Raw genomic sequence first — 17,500 nt, forward strand, 5'->3', positions numbered from 1 at the left:
ATAATAATGATAGTAATGGTGATGATGCTGATGCTGATGGTAATAATGATAGTAATGGTGATGATGATGATGCTGATGATAATAATGATAGTAATGGTGATGATGATGATGATAATAATGATAGTAATGGTGATGATGATGATGCTGATGATAATAATGATAGTAATGGTGATGATGATGATGATAATAATGATAGTAATGGTGATAATGCTGATGATAATAATGATAGTAATGGTGATGATGATGATGATGATGATAATAATGATAGTAATGGTGATGATGATGATGCTGATGATAATAATGATAGTAATGGTGATGATGATGATGATAATGATAGTAATGGTGATGATGATGATGATATTAATGATAGTAATGGTGATGATGATGATGCTGATGATAATAATGATAGTAATGGTGATGATGATGATGATAATAATGATAGTAATGGTGATGATGATGATGCTGATGATAATAATGATAGTAATGGTGATGATGATGATGCTGATGATAATAATGATAGTAATGGTGATGATGATGATGATAATAATGATAGTAATGGTGATGATGATGATGCTGATGATAATAATGATAGTAATGGTGATGATGATGATGATAATAATGATAGTAATGGTGATGATGATGATGCTGATGGTAATAATGATAGTAATGGTGATGATGATGATGCTGATGATAATAATGATAGTAATGGTGATGATGATGATGATAATAATGATAGTAATGGTGATGATGATGATGCTGATGATAATAATGATAGTAATGGTGATGATGATGATGATGATAATGATAGTAATGGTGATGATGCTGATGCTGATGATAATAATGATAGTAATGGTGATGATGATGATGATGATGATGATGATAATGATAATAATGGTGATGATGCTGATGCTGATGATAATAATGATAGTAATGGTGATGATGATGATGATAATGATAGTAATGGTGATGATGCTGATGCTGATGATAATAATGATAGTAATGGTGATGATGATGATGATAATAATGATAGTAATGGTGATGATGCTGATGCTGATGATAATAATGATAGTAATGGTGATGATGATGATGATGATGATGATAATGATAGTAATGGTGATGATGCTGATGCTGATGATAATAATGATAGTAATGGTGATGGTGATGATGATAATAATGATAGTAATGGTGATGATGATGATGATGATGATGAAAATAAGGATGATGATGAAGATAATGATGATGATGATGAAGATAATGAGGATGATGATAAAGATGATGATGATGAAGATAATGATGATGATGATGATAAAGATGATGATGATGATGATGAAGATAATGATGATCATGATAAAGATGAAGATGATGATGATGATGAAGATGATGATGATGATGATGAAGATGATGATGATGATGAAGATGATGATAATGATGATGATACTAACAAACAACGAATAAACAAACTGCTCAAGACAACACTAAACAAACACCACAACTCGCCAACCACAACCAACAAAGCAACAAACAAGAGAACACCAAACGAAGACCGAGACGAAAAAAAAAAAAAAAAAAAAAAAAAAAAAACTAGTTAAGGTGGGATTACATGAATCAAGGTACCTGTGGCCGTAATACCTGGTATGCGTTCCAGGGCGTTCACGTCGTGTATGGGAGAGGGCGCGGGCTTCCTGACGGTGGCATAGTACTGTTCTCTCGCCGCCAGGTTGCTCTTGTTCTCGGCCGCAGAAGTGGCTGAAGAGTCTCCACTTTCGCTCGTTGGGTTCCCGTTCTGCCCGTTGCCCGGCCCTGAGGAGGAGGAACAACCGGTGTTATGCGCTGCTGTTCCGGAATGCCGTCTAAGGCCTTTTGGGTTCCCATGTGGGTGTAGTAGGATTCATAGATATAATTTTTAGGGAGTTTTGACGTTTTTTGGGATGCCTTTTTTAAGAAGTTTATTGTAATTTATTGTGTATTTATTTGTTCATTTGTGGGTGTAGTAGGATTCATAAATATATAATCTATAAGAAGTTTTAACGTTTTTTGGGTTGCTTTTTTTAAGAAGTTTATTGCATTTTATTGTGTATTTATTTGTTCATTTGGGTTTCAATATCTGAGAGGAAAGAAATAAGGTCCTAATAGCTGTGTGAGGAAGATAAGAACAACTAGTGTTTTGTACTCCATGCATGTGCTTCGATTTTCCACGTAGGCATAGAAAGGTCTTTATAGAAGTGTTTGAGACGAGAAAATGAGCCTTCAAGGCCTGTACAACTTGACTTATGTGTTGCTGTTCGAATTGGTTAGGAGGTTAGGTGGGTGAACGAGGCCGAGAGTTTTTGTAAAGGCGAGGAAAGTGGAACAACTTGTCATATGTCTCGCTATTTGTGGATAGGCTTTGGTTTCCCACATGGAGGGTAGTAACATGGATGCTAGGAAAATGAGTGGAGGGAACAGTGGTTTAGTTTTGACGAAGGAGTTTCTGTCTAAGGATCGTACATAAAAAAGAAAAGAAAAGAAAAGAAAAAAAAAAAAAAAAAAAAAATGGAACGGCGGCGGTGAATCGGATGTCTTCGCGATCTGACGCTCACGTGCGTTTTAAACTCTTTCTATAAAACAGAATCAAATTATGCTGCGAATGCTCAGACGCTACTCCCGATACTTGCATACATCAGTTTTATAGAAATCATAAACCAAGTAAAGGTTATGCCTGGACTAGCGAGATGAGAAAAATCCCCGAATTATACATTCGTAAAATAAAAAAGTCTGAAATTGCAGTTAACATAAACAAATCACTGATAATCAACGGTGAAATACAGAGACATAATAAGTTTTTTGTCACGACTAGGGTTGGGTTAGAATCCCAAATTCATAATTATTTTCCTAAAGAATATTTCGATATAAGGATAATTAGCAACTCTTCACAAAGCACAATTCAAACCTATAATGAAAGAAGATAATCGATAAAAAAAACAACAATATAAAACGGTTTCAAAAAGACAAATTCACCCTTGCCAACCACCGCCACAGCCAAGCACACGAGCAAAACACAAATGGCAAGGCGAACGCGGCACAAAACTCTACGGGCGACGACCCCGATTTCACTACCTAATCCCAAATCGTGCGCTAGGTCCTCGTGGGGCAGCGGGAAAGCGCGTTGGACTCCGGAGGTCGTGGGTTCGAGTCCCGCTCGGGCTGCTCTCCGCCCTGCCATCCTCTGTAGCGCCTTAATTGGTACGAATAGGGCGGGGTCTCGTGTTCTGCGTACGGGTCGTAGGAACGTTCAGCCGTAAGCTACGAAGCCTTGAGAAAATACGGCGCCATATAACGTACGAGTATCCTGCCCCAAGTTCCAATAATATTACGCCAATCCAGGGCTTCGGATCACCTGGAAATCAAAGCTATTTCCTTAAAAGTCGAGCGCCACGAGAATTAATTTTGATGTACAGTCCTAAGAGAGAATTTATACTTGTGATAATTCTCTTTGTCACTGCGTATAACTGAGTCGCTTTACCTTTGCGCTTTATGGTTGATTTATTTGATTTTTTAGTGAACTTCTAAGTATTAGGTATAAGGTCACTAATTCACAGATTTTAGAGAAAGACACGTGTCCTTTGTCCCCACTGCTAGGATACGTCATTAGTCTCTTAAAGCTTTTAAAAGAATTTTTCAAATTTTGAAAGCGAAATCAATTCCTTATCAGATTTCAGCTCAATCTATTTAATTTTGTAATACTCATGCTTCTTTAGTTAGTGTCTGTTATATCTACATCCATCTATCTCTCTATATCTACCCATTCTCTCTCTATCTCTCTCTCTCTCTCTCTCTCTCTCTCTCTCTCTCTCTCTATATATATATATATATATATATATATATATATATATATATATATATATATATATATATATATGTATATATATATATATACAACATGAATTACACTCATATTTATTTATGAATTTGGAGCATCTAGTAATCTCAGTAATAAAAGAGTTAGCCCTTCAATTCTATCACAGAAAACATTGAGTTGAAGAAAATGAAAATTACAAAAAATCTGGGGTAACTCCTACATTTTTAGTATATTGACGCCATAATCATTATATTTTCTCCAAAGTAATATCAAAGGTCAAAATAATAATAATAATGATAATTCGTAATTTCTTAGCCTCCTTGAATTATCAATAAATATCGAAAACAAAGAGAAAACTCTACGAAATCCTTAATATATATACAGACGGGCACCATACATAATGTAGGGGTTACCATGACCTTAGCCCCTAGTTTGCGGGGCCGTCGGAGCCAACGAGACCTAAGCATATATAATAGACAAAACAGATAATTAATTCAACGTGCGTGTAATTGATAAAACGTAACACTAAAATCATCAAAGCAAATGAGACTCATGACTAATTAAAACAAAGTTAAAAACAAATTCAATGAATCAGTAAACTACGTTACGCTTTGTCAGTTATCAATGCATCCACAGGAAGTTATTTATTTCAAGGTTATCTTTAAAGGCAAGTCATTAAAATGTCTTATCATTTCCTTTATATATCCTATTCTTTAGTAAACTGTAAATAATAAATATGAATCATAAATGGTAAACGAAACAAAAGGCAAAACTCAAACAATTATTATCAAAAGCACAAGAAAAACGTTAACACATAAAACATAAAATAAGCAAAACCTCCGAAACAATTAAAGCAAAAGAAATGTACGTAAAAATGGGGCAATCTAAAATAAAACGGATAAAAACAATACCTGTTACAACTGCAGACTCACTGTAAGACCCATTGGTTAAAAAGCGTAAAACAGAGAAAGTACAAATAAAAAGAACAAAGCTTAAAAAAAAAGCTACGGTTATCTGAAGGATAACCCAGCCGTAGCTTAATGGCTCGATGCCTGTGCGCAACTCCACTCAGGTGGTTGACCCCGGTTGACCTCACCTTATTTATGGTAATAAGGTCGTGCGACAGGAGATGTTCGCGCATCAAGACTCATTTTACTGTTAAACGTCGTTTGCTTTAAAGAATGAATACCTAAAAATGCGAATTTGCTAAAAGATTGCCGTGTTAAATTAAAAATAAAAGGAGGTTCTTTACAAAGAAATACATATAAAATATCAGTAATATGAAAAGAAAGGAACATATATACAGGAAATTAAACAAGCGATAAAATGGTTTTCCGTGGGCTAGCTGAGGGGGTTTGGCGCCAACTTCTTGTCCGTCGCCATCTTGGGCGCCATCTTGCCAAATCCGTATTTTCGAGGGCGACCTCCCGACGTCATCCTTCACAGGCCTCGAGCAGGAAATCGGGGCGTCGTCGGCTCGTTATACTGGCCATCTCTCCTCGTGATTTGGAAGAAATGCCCAGGGCGTCGCCATCGTCCTCCTACGGCGCCTCCGGCAGGTGCACCCTTCTGCAGTGCCTCCGTCAGCGCCTCCGTCGGGATCCTCACGCCCTGGTCCAATATTAGTTTTCTTTTCTCGGGGCTTCTTAGGGGGGGGGGGGTCCGGTGATGCTGTGCGGGTTGTGGGTCGTCAGAAGAGACAGTAAGAGCGGCAGCTCACTACAACCAACTAATGAACGGCACATTCTCTCTCTCTCTCTCTCTCTCTCTCTCTCTTTCTCTCTATCTATCTATCTCTCTTTCTCTCTCTGTCTCTCCCCTCCTCTCCCTCTCCCTCCTTCCCTCCCTCCTTCCCTCTCCCTCATCTACCCCTCCCTCCCTCTCTCCCCCCCTCTCCCTCTCTCCCCCCCTCTCCCTCTCCCTCCCTCCTCCCTCCCCCCCATTTCCCTCTCCCTCCTTCCCTCTCCCTCATCTACCCCTCCCTCATCTACCCCTCCCTCCCTCTCTCCCCCCTCCCTCCCCCTCTCCCTCTCTTCTTACTTCTCCCTCTCCCTCTCTCCTTACTTCTCCTGATGCACAGAGTAATAGCGATAACGATGGAGACGAGGGCGATGCACGAGATGATGACGGGGACAATGAAGGCGGGGTCCGTGAACACGTCCTCGGCAGCCGCCCCGATGCCTCCTGTGGGACCCATCCTGCCGCCGGAGATGGAGCCGAGGCCCTCCTGGAGGTGGTCTGGGGAGGGGGTGGAGGGAGAGAGGGGAGGGGGGGTTAGTGGTGGGCGAATGAGGTGTGGTGGGGTGTGTGTGTGTGTGTGTGTTTTGCTTGTATGTCTGTTTGTGAGGGTGTGTGTATGTCTGTGTGTGTGTGCGTGTGCGTGGGTATGAGTGTGCGTGTATTACCACACATATACACATATGTGTATATGTATATATACATATATGTGTGCGTGTGTATGTGTATGTATATATATATATATATATATATATATATATATATATATATATATATATATATATATATATATATATATATGTATATATGTTTATATATCTGAGGGTGTGAATATCACATTTATATAACATCTGCCTATTGCTCTTTTAATATACTTTCTCAAAACCACGGTCTAGCACAAATCTACGGTTGAAACCCCTCTTTCAACTACATTTATCATTCAGGTGGTGTGCATATATTCTTACGTATATGAAGTAATAGTGTGAGGATATATACATACACACACACACACACACACACACACACACACACACACACACACACACACACACACACACACACACACACATATATATATATATATATATATATATATATATATATATATATATATATATATATATATATATATATATATATATATATATATACTCTCTCTCTCTCTTTCTTTTATCTTTTTTTTCTTCTTCATTTTTCTCTTTTTATTCGTACGTTTGCATGTTCGCCTGAAGTAAGCGTGGGTGGTGATTTTAAATGTGAAAATGTGTGAAACCTGCTCTAAGCTCTTTTAGAATACCGCTTTTCTTTCGGAAACCGTAAAAGAGCTTTTAAATTGTTCAAAATCGGATAAACTTGTTTATTTATAAATGTTTATATTTTTTCCTTGTTTAATCTCCAGGCTAAGATGCTAAATGAATCCTTGAGAAAAGCTCTAATCTATAGATTCTCTTCTAGTTATATTACATAGTCTTTAGTTTTCTTCTTATCTCAGGGATTACTTGATGTTTTTTCTTTCTTTTACATAATTCTGGCGTAGCATCCAAAAGTCTATTTGTACAAAGATGTCAAGATCTTAAATACTTTATTTACTTTTGTGTGGGTGGAAATGATATCCTTGATTTTACCTTGATTTCATTCATTGATTAGTTCTCCCGTGTATCTATTCATTGATTCATATATTATCTCATTTATATCTTCATCCATTCATAAATCATGCTTGTTTATCCATTCATCCATAAAGTCTCCAATATATCTATTCATCCATCTATAAATCCATTCATCCACAAAGTCGGCAGTATATTATTCACCCATCTATAAATTTTCCCTGCTTGTGTACAAATTCATTCATGAAAGATGGAACAATGCAGTACCGCGTTTTTATCATGAACATTATAACCTCTCCGATCGGGATTCGATTCCCTCGCCGCCAATGCACGTGAATGCAAGGCGGCCGCTCTACCACTCGTACAACGACCCACTCTAAAAGGAGTGAGCAACTAGGCGCTTACTAGCATCCATAGACATTACCTACCTACTCATACATGAGTAAGGATAGCGAAGTTTCACACTCACTCCCCGTGGGTCGTTGTACGAGTGGTAGAGCTGGCCGTCTTGCATCCACGTGTATTGGCGGCGAGGGATCGAAATTCATTCATACAAATCCCCCAGTGTATCCACCACCTTACTCCTTCACCACCTTAAGACTTAATCCTTCAACACGCAAGACCTCACCTCCCGTAAGACCGAGAGTTATGAAGTTGTAAGCCGCCGTCGTCTCTCCTGCAGGATTCTGGGCGGTGACACTCAGCTCGTAGGACGTCGCGGGAGCCAGGTCCCCTAAAGCGTACTCCTTCTGCGACCCCGGCAGGCGTCCACTCACTGGAAAGACGGAGTAAAGTGAGTCTTAGAGTGTTAGTAATAAGACCTTCAATAGGATATCTTTATGTTAGTAGAAAGACCTTCTATAGGATATCTTTATGTTAGTAGAAAGACCTTCAATAGGATATCTTTATGTTAGTAGAAAGACCTTCAATAGGATATCTTTATGTTAGTAGAAAGACCTTCAATAGGATATCTTTATGTTAGTAGAAAGACCTTCAATAGGATATCTTTATGTTAGTAGAAAGACCTTCAATAGGATATCTTTATGTTAGTAATAAGACCTTGAATAGGATATCTTTATGTTAGTAGAAAGACCTCCAATAGGATATCTTTATGTTAGTAGAAAGACCTTCAATAGGATATCTTTATGTTAGTAGAAAGACCTTCTATAGGATATCTTTATGTTAGTAGTAAGACCTTCAATAGGATATCTTTATGTTAGTAGAAAGACCTTCAATAGGATATCTTTATGTTAGTAGAAAGACCTTCAATAGGATATCTTTATGTTAGTAGAAAGACCTTCAATAGGATATCTTTATGTTAGTAGAAAGACCTTCAATAGGATATCTTTATGTTAGTAGAAAGACCTTCAATAGGATATCTTTATGTTAGTAGAAAGACCTTCTATAGGATATCTTTACGTTAGTAGAAAGACCTTCAATAGGATATCTTTATGTTAGTAGAAAGACTTTCAATAGGATATCTTTATGTTAGTAGAAAGACCTTCAATAGGATATCTTTATGTTAGTAGAAAGACCTTCAATAGGATATCTTTATGTTAGTAGAAAGACCTTTAAAAGGATATTTTCATATGAATGGAATTGAATGCATATGTACACTCGAAATACATAGATACAATAGGCAACATACAAATTCTGTGGGAAAATACATCAGACAAAATATATAAACATTTTATAACAGAGTGAAATATAAATATAATATAATAATATAATAATATAATAATAATATATATAATATAATATAATAATATAATATAATAAAATATAATATATAATATAATAAAATATAATATATAATATAATAAAATATAATATAATAATATAATAATATAATAATAATAATATAATAAATATAATATAGTGAAACATTTAGGGGAAAGGGGATACAAGCGTCTGGTCATTTGTTATTCTTTGTAGTAAATAATCTACAAGGAAATACCCTTTGCTCTTTCCGTCTCTCGACCACTTCCTCTCCTTCTTACTCACCTATTTCTCTCCACGACTCACCCATCTCCTCTTCTTCTACCTCATCTTTTGCTTTTATTTTCCCTGACTCATATTCCGCCTCTCCTTCCGACTCACTTTACTCACTCACTTGGCCTTCTTCTAACTCATTTACCACATTCATTCTCCCCGTCTCTCCCACCTCCTCTTCTACCGACTCATCCATTTATTCTCCCCAATTCCTCTCCTCCCTACTCATCTCTTGCATTTATTTTCCCTGAGTCATCCTCCTCCTCTCCTTCAGACTAGCCTCATTACTCACCCACCAACTCATCCACCTCTCTTTCTAACTCATCCACTTATCCGCCTCCTCTCTGTCTAACGTCCATCCACTTTCACCCACCTCCTCACCCCCCCTCCCCATCATCCTAACCCCCCCATCCTCCTACCCCCCCCCATCCTCCTTGCACCCCCCCCCCATCCTCCTACCCCCTCCCCATCCTCCTAGCATCCCACCCCCCGCCCCCCTTCCTCCTAGCACCCCTTACCCCCCGCCCCCCCTTCCTAGACACTCACCCATCTGCCAGTCCCTCTGGTTGGAGGGCCTGAACCTGACGGAGAAGTGGGCGATGGGGCACTGCTGGTCTGCCCACGAGGTCAACCGCAGGGTCACGGCTGTCGCGTTGACCGAGATGAGGCGGTGCTGGGGTGGAGGCGAGGGGCGTGACCCCTTCGTCCGCACCGTGATGACCTCGCTGGCTGCGCCGGGACCTGAAGTAGGGGGGGCGGCTATAAGGTCAGGGATGCGTGAGTATTTCTTATATATATGGAAATGAAAACAAGAATTATATAATTCTATCTATTCATCTGTATGGCTGTACATGTCTGTCTTTCTATTAATCTATGCCTGCCTATCTACCTATTTAACACACACACGCACATAAATATATATATATATATATATATATATATATATATATATATATATATATATATATATATATATATATATATATATATATATATATATATATATATATATATAAATATATACACACACCTGTATGTCTACAGGTATATATATATCAATCTATCTATACATCTACATTTATATCTCTCCATCTATTTATCTATTTATCTGTTTATTTGTGTATCTATCGATTTGTTTATATACTGATTTATGTATTTGCATATTTATTTACCAATTTATTTATTTAATTATCAATCTATCTGCCTATATATCAAACACCTGTATCCGGAACAAATAGATGGTCCAAAAATCTACAGACACATAAACGGTCCCATCATGAAACAAAATGAAATAAACATTATAGCCATTTCCATCATCATATGCTCTCCCCTCCAACCCCCATCTACCACCGTTCTCTGTGTCTACCACCCATCCTCTCATGATGAATTCCCTCCTTTTCCCATTTCCCCAGTGTTCCCATTTCCCTCATTTTCCTATTCCCCCATTTTTCCATTTCCTTCATTTTCCCATTCCCCCATTTTTCAATTTCCCTCATTTTCCGATTTCACTCATCTTCCCATTTCCCACTCACCTATTTTGTTATGCGAAGTGAGATAAAGGTGATACTCAGTCCCGCAGGTGAGTTCCCCTAAGGTGTACTGGGTCAGGTGACGCGCCAGGGTGACCTCCCGCCACTCCCCGGGGTCAGGACGCCAGGTCAAGGTCAGCTTCCGGACGGGGGCGCCGCCGTCGTCCACGTGGCGCCAAGAGACAGTGACGGAGGTCGAGGTCGAGCCCATCGAGTGGAGGAGGACTGCGGCTGGAGGCACTGCCGGGGGGGAAGGGGAGTTAGAGGAGGGGAGGAAGGGGGGGAGGGGGGGGGGAGATTGAGGGACGCTATTCGTCTTGGTGGTTCGGGTTGATGTTCTTCGTTTGATGGTTGGGGCAAAGTCTGGTTCGATCTCCGTTCTTTCTCATTATTTCATTCTCTATCTCTTTCTTTCTCTCTCTCTCTCTCGTTCTCTATTTCTGGGTGGGTGCATATTCATTCATTCAGGTCCTTATGAAAACACATAAACACACACACACACACACACACAATCACCCACATAATCCCTCACAAATCTACACCTAACCCCCACCCTCGCCCCCAGCCCCACGCCCACGCCCACGCCCCCCAGCCAACCATCTCCCCATCTCCCCATCTCCCCATCAGCCCTGAAGCCTTACCCATGACGATGAGCGTGTAGACGACGTGGTCCGAGCCGTGCCGGTTGCTGGCGTGGCAGGTGTAGTTCCCGGAGTCCGAGCGCTGGCAGTCCCTGATGAGGAGTCCGCCGTCCAGCTGGGGCTCGTACCTGGAGGGGGAGGAAACGAAGGGGGGGTGAAGAGGTTGCGATTGTCGGGGGGGGGGGGGAGGTTACCTTGGGGCGGTCGTACCTGGAGGGAGAGAGTGAGAGGGGGAGAGTCTGTCTGTCGTTTTCTGTCTGTTTGTCTGTCTCTGTCTATGTCTGTCTGTCTGTCTCTCTCTCTCTCTCTCTCTCTCTCTCTCTCTCTCTCTCTCTCTCTCTCTCTCTCTCTCTCTCTCTCTCTCTCTCTCTCTCTTGACGTTTTGTTTATTGTTATCAATTAATTAACAGGTTAGTAACTCTAGCGGCGGCGCTGAGAGAGACGGAATGCCATATCCAGATTGAGTCAGATTTATCTTTATTATCTTTTAATTATCATTATATTTACTATTATCTTAAATAACCAAGACTGTTATTATCATTACTTTAATCAATATTGTTATTGCCATTATTAGAATTACTATTATTACTATTATTATTGTTGTTATTATATCTCTTTCTATATTAAGGGGTTTATGTATATTTTGTCATCTTTAGATATTTATTTTCTAACTCAGTGAATCATTTGTCAAAATGTGTATACACTCAAACACACACACATAAGCGACAACAACAACAACACAGACACACATCTATATTTATGTGTGTGTGTATGTGTGGGTGTGCCTGTTTGTGCGTATTCTGCATATATAATCTTACATGTCTGTCACATATGTATATTTACACATACATATATATGTGTATATACACCTGAGCATTGCTTCACCTGCTTATGTCTCACTTCTATCTACGCTAGACATTCCAGTGTTGTGCTGTCTCTCCTCTTCCGCAAGAGCTATGGATTTGACGTAACGCTTGCTTGTGTGTCACCGGTTGTCACATGCCAACAACGTGACTTAGAGTGATCTCAAGACCACTGTATAGGAGATGAGGCAGATTCGGTGACCCAAGGAGCAACGCCTCGTCCAGAGGAGGAGCCGCACTCCAAATGCACTATTCAATAAAGGAGTCAAAACATCTTATTTGTTTACCTTAAACCATCTACCATACTCTTGCAGGGCCCATCATATGGTGTGTACACGCGCGTGCTCGTGTGTATGTGTTAAGACGTAAGATTTCAGAGATGCAATTATTCTTAAATTCAGAGCCACAAAGTTTAGAAACTATCTTGGTTTCTGATGTTTACGCCCTACATCACAACACAACCGCCAGTCTAGAAACTATCTTGGCTTCTGATTTTTACGCCCTACATCACAACACAACCGCCACGGAAAAAAAGAAAACAAATACCCCAAATTATCTCCCACCAAAAACAAATTAGGAAATAGTTCCAGCACATAGCGCCACGGAGCGAGAAGATCCAGAAACTATTCTCGACAGGACGACAGGAAAGCCAGCAAGGATTGAATCCACACCGAAGCAATTTAGGTTCTCGCTTCTCTCCCCCTCTCTGAGTGGCTTCACCGTCATGGAACGTGGCTTTGTACATTACTGGGGGATCAATGTATTAATACGCAGCCTTATCTCCGTCTATTGCTTTCCTCAACCGGAATTGCAGGATTAAACCTCGCCCTATTTCCACATTTTGAAGACGTAAATAATGACCTCACATACCGACGCGACAGAAAAAAAAATCATTATATGAATGAATAACAGGTGTCTTTATGAATAACACATACCCTGGTAACAGGTGTCCTAATAAACACAGTTAACTCGGCAACAGGTGTGCTAATAAGTAACACTTAACACTTAACTTAATCAATCACTTAAGGGTGTTCTAAGTGGGCAAGATTTACTCAAACTTCAGACGAATAACAAACAGCCACCTTAACACACAATAGTTCAAATGAATAGCGATATAAATAAATCCATAATAGTAGTTGATAAATGAATAAATAACATTAATAATAGCTCTATGAATATGTAAATAAATTCATAATAGTATTTGATAAATAAATAGCTAACCATAGTAATAGCTCTATAAATAAATAAACAAATCCATAATAGTAGTTGATAAATGAATAAATAACATTAATAAATAAATAAATTAATAAATTAATAAATATGAATAAATAAATAGATTCATAATAGTATTTGATAAATGAATAGCTAACCATACGAATAGCTCTATAAATAAATAAACAAATCCATAATAGTAGTTGATAAATGAATAAATAACATTAATAAATAAATAAATTAATAAATGAATAAATATGAATAAATAAATAAATTCATAATAGTATTTGATAAATGAATAGCTAACCATACGAATAGCTCTGTAAATAAATAAACAAATCCATAATAATAGTTGATAAATGAATAAATAACATTAATAATAGGTCTATGAATAAATAAATAAATTCATAATAGTATTTGATAAATGAATAGCTAACCATACGAATAGCTCTATAAATAAATAAACAAATCCATAATAGTAGTTGATAAATGAATAAATAACATTAATAATAGCTCTATGAATAAATAAATAAATTCATAATAGTATTTGATAAATGACTAGCTAACCATACGAATACCTCTATAAATAAATAAACAAATCCATAATAGTTGTTGATAAATGAATAAATAACATTAATAATAGCTCTATGAATAAATAAAAACAAATCCATAATACTAGTTGATAATTGATTAAACAACCATAACAACAGTTCTAATGAATAACAACTCACTAAGTCACCCACGTGTTCTGATCAACTCCCTCACCTGGAGTCGTGAGTGACGGGGGCGTTGTCTCGTCGCCATGAGAGCGTGGGCGTCGGGCGTCCGACGTGCTGACAGGGCAGGACGACGTCTGTGCCTCGGCCCGCCCGCACCTCCCCGCCCACGCTGTAGATGCCGGAGCTCACTGAAAGGGTGATGGGGGTGGGTTAATCGTATTGTTATTATGATTATTATTATAATCAATACTATCATCATTATTGTTGTTGGTATCATTATGATAATCATTCCTATTAACATAAACATTATCCTTATTAATAAAATCATTATCATTATTATCATGACTGTTCATGTTGATATTGTTGTTGTTGTTGTTATTATTATTATCATTATCATTTTTGTTGGTATCATAGCCACTACTGATGTAGGTATTATAAATGTTATCACTATCGTTATATTTACTACCTCTTTCTCTCATTATCAACTTAAACATTATCATATCATCACTATCACCCTCACCAGCATGTTCATCATCATTCTCACCCTCGTTATCATAATTTCTAGACCACAATTTACTCTAACATAAAAGCTTTATCGGCAGCCCGATATAAAATAAATTTCCCAGTTACTATCAATAGCTGTATACCGAATCGCTTTGATATTAAAACATAAACAAGTACAATCTATCAAAACATAGTATTAGAGTCCTTATAAGTATCATAGAATGGAAGTCCTACATCCTCGTCCTCATAGGATCTACGAGTACCTGTGGCAGAGGGCGTGGCAGATACGACAGGAGAGGCGGGTCCTTCTCCTACCCTGGTGGCCGAGGTGACCCAGAATTCGTAGAGGTGGTTGCTGGCCAGATCCGTGACCTCGAGCCATAGCGTCTGCAGTTGAGAAGATTTAAAGAGTTTTAATTCCATTTGTTACAATGGATAGGGGAGGGGGAGGGGGCTGTTGGTGAGGGGATGGGAGTGGTAGTGACGCGGAGGGGGGGTGGGGACTATTAGGAGGATAGTGAGGAAGGAGGAGGAGGGCATAACGAAAGCAACAAACTCAAAAACACGCTTTGTATTCTTTGCTGTGACATGCTGTCTGTTTTTTTGTTTTATTTTGCCCAAATCTCCCCCTGTGTGCAAGGAGTGGCCGGGGTTACCACTCACTGACCGGGTGTGGGATTGAACGCAAGTCCGCAAGATAGTGTGTGTGTGTGTGTGTGTGTGTGTGTGTGTGTCTGTGTGTCTGTGTGTGTGTGTGTGTGTGTGAGCTAGACCAGTACCTTACCGCTGCGCCAGCCACGTAAGGGTTGTTGTGAGTTATATTATGGGGGAACAGAAGGGTTTGGGTGAGTGGCTGGTTGTGAAAGAAGGTGTGTGTGTGTGGGGGGGGGGGGGAGGTGAGTTTTGGATGTGAAAGATGAAGTTTGGGTGACTGTTAGTTGTGATGAATAGGGGGGGGGGGGTTAGGGTGAGTTCGTCAGGAATGGAGAAATTTGGGTGAATTTTGGTTGTGAGAGAATGAGGGATTCTGGGTGAATTTTGGTTAAGAGGAATAGGGAAATTTTAGGGTGAATCTTGGTTGAGAAAAGACGAATTTGGGTAAATGTTGTGAAGTAAGAAGGACTTCTGGGTGAATGTTGGTTGCGAGAAATGGAAAAAAAAAATACCTTGGGTGAATCTTGGTTGAGAGGGATATAAGAATTTGGGCGTGTTGGTTGAAAAAAGAAGGAGGATTTTAGGTGAACATTGGTTGAACAAGAAGGGAGATTTTAGGTGAACATTGGTTGTGAGGAATGGGGAGATTTAGGGCTAATGTTTGTTGGGAATAGAGAACTTTGAGTGAATTTCGGCCATGAGAAAAGGAAAGAGTATGGGTGAATGTTGATTGTGAGGAAAGAAAGACTTTGGGTGAAAGATGATAGAAAAGGGACGAAGGAATGGATAAATGTAAACAAATGGTTGTGAAGGAAGTGGGGGTTTAAGGACTTGGTCGAATGTTGTTAGGAAAATTGGGTGAAAGCTGGATACGACGAAAGGAACTGATGTTATTCATTGCACTTCAATGCTGTGTCACGTGATTAGGTTGCTGGGGAAGACATGGAGGGCGATAACGTGTGTAAATAAGGAGAGAAAGAAAGGAAGTGTGGAGAGAGAGAGATAGAGATTGGGGGGAGGGGAGGATAAACTATGAGAAAGAGAAAGCATGAAAGAGAGAAAGAATAGATAAAATAGACGAATAGATAGAAGGAGAGAGAGAAAAAAAGGGAGAAAGAAAGAGGGAGGGATTATGATAGAGATAAACAGACAGACAGAAGGACTAATAAACAGAGAAAATATAAACAAACAGAAACCTAAAGGCAGACAAACACAGAAAAAAACAACAACGAGGAAAATCAATATCATAGATAAAAAGTAAAAAAAAAAGAGATAAACAGACAGACAGAATGACTAATAAACAGAGAAAATACAAACAAACAGAAACCTACAGGCAGACAAACAGAAAAAACAACAAGGAAAATCAATATCATAGATAAAAAGTAAAAAAAAAGAGATGAACAGACAGACAGAATGACTAATAAACAGAGAAAATATAAACAAACAGAAACCTAAAGGCAGACAAACACAGAAAAAAACAACAAGGAAAATCAATACCATAGATAAAAAGTAAAAAAAAAGAGATGAACAGACAGGCAGAATGACTAATAAACAAACAAAAACCTAAAGGCAAACACAGAAAAAAACAACAACGAGGAAAATCAATATAACAGATAAAAAGTAAAAAAAAAAAAAAAAAAAAAATAGAAAACGATACAGAAAAGGACAGACCGACAGATGGAGACAGACAGGCTTGACAGAAGAGTCGAGGCATGTGCAACGTCACCCAGTACGGATGTTGTTGCCACGCAGAACGGTGTATATAAAACAGAATCGATAAATATGGGACAGAAAGGCAGAAATGGGTAGAACCGAGAACTCTTTCTCGCATTTGGTAACCGGGAAATATTTGTCAAAGATGTAACTGTGTCTATTTGTATTTATGTCCTGCTTTCATATTAATATCTAGCTCTTGATATTCTTCTCTACCTGTTTGATTATTGATCAACTTATCTATCTCTTTATCTATTGATTTATCTGTTTATCTATCTAGTTCTCTGTCAGGAAAAAAAACAAAAACAAAAAAAACGATGATCTCTCCTCAGCCCGATCCCAGAAAAAGAAAAACTGGCAACTCGCTCTTCACTCAGGAGCATTCCGATTCAAATTATTGGAAGAAAAGAAAACTGAGAAATAAATAGTGATGTAAAGTAGGTAATATTTATACGAGTCTTGGAAATATCATTAAATGTATGCAAATACGTAAG

General features: G+C 38.6%; 1 protein-coding gene across 1 annotated transcript in view; it reads right to left on the minus strand.

Moving 5' to 3' along the window:
* LOC113803954 (cell adhesion molecule Dscam2) overlaps window positions 1-17,500 on the minus strand; it is a gene marked incomplete at its 5' end in the record, with an annotated part of 610,085 nt that overhangs the window by 13,216 nt on the left and 579,369 nt on the right. The window contains 8 exons of the mRNA XM_070119178.1: window positions 1,615-1,800; window positions 5,903-6,076; window positions 7,808-7,954; window positions 9,718-9,912; window positions 10,704-10,940; window positions 11,342-11,469; window positions 14,182-14,323; window positions 14,903-15,026. Of these exons, the coding sequence (XP_069975279.1) occupies window positions 1,615-1,800; window positions 5,903-6,076; window positions 7,808-7,954; window positions 9,718-9,912; window positions 10,704-10,940; window positions 11,342-11,469; window positions 14,182-14,323; window positions 14,903-15,026 (1,333 nt within the window). The remainder of the gene's footprint in view (window positions 1-1,614; window positions 1,801-5,902; window positions 6,077-7,807; window positions 7,955-9,717; window positions 9,913-10,703; window positions 10,941-11,341; window positions 11,470-14,181; window positions 14,324-14,902; window positions 15,027-17,500) is intronic.

This window comes from Penaeus vannamei, chromosome 43 (genome assembly GCF_042767895.1).
Source record: "Penaeus vannamei isolate JL-2024 chromosome 43, ASM4276789v1, whole genome shotgun sequence".
NCBI lineage: Eukaryota > Metazoa > Arthropoda > Malacostraca > Decapoda > Penaeidae > Penaeus > Penaeus vannamei.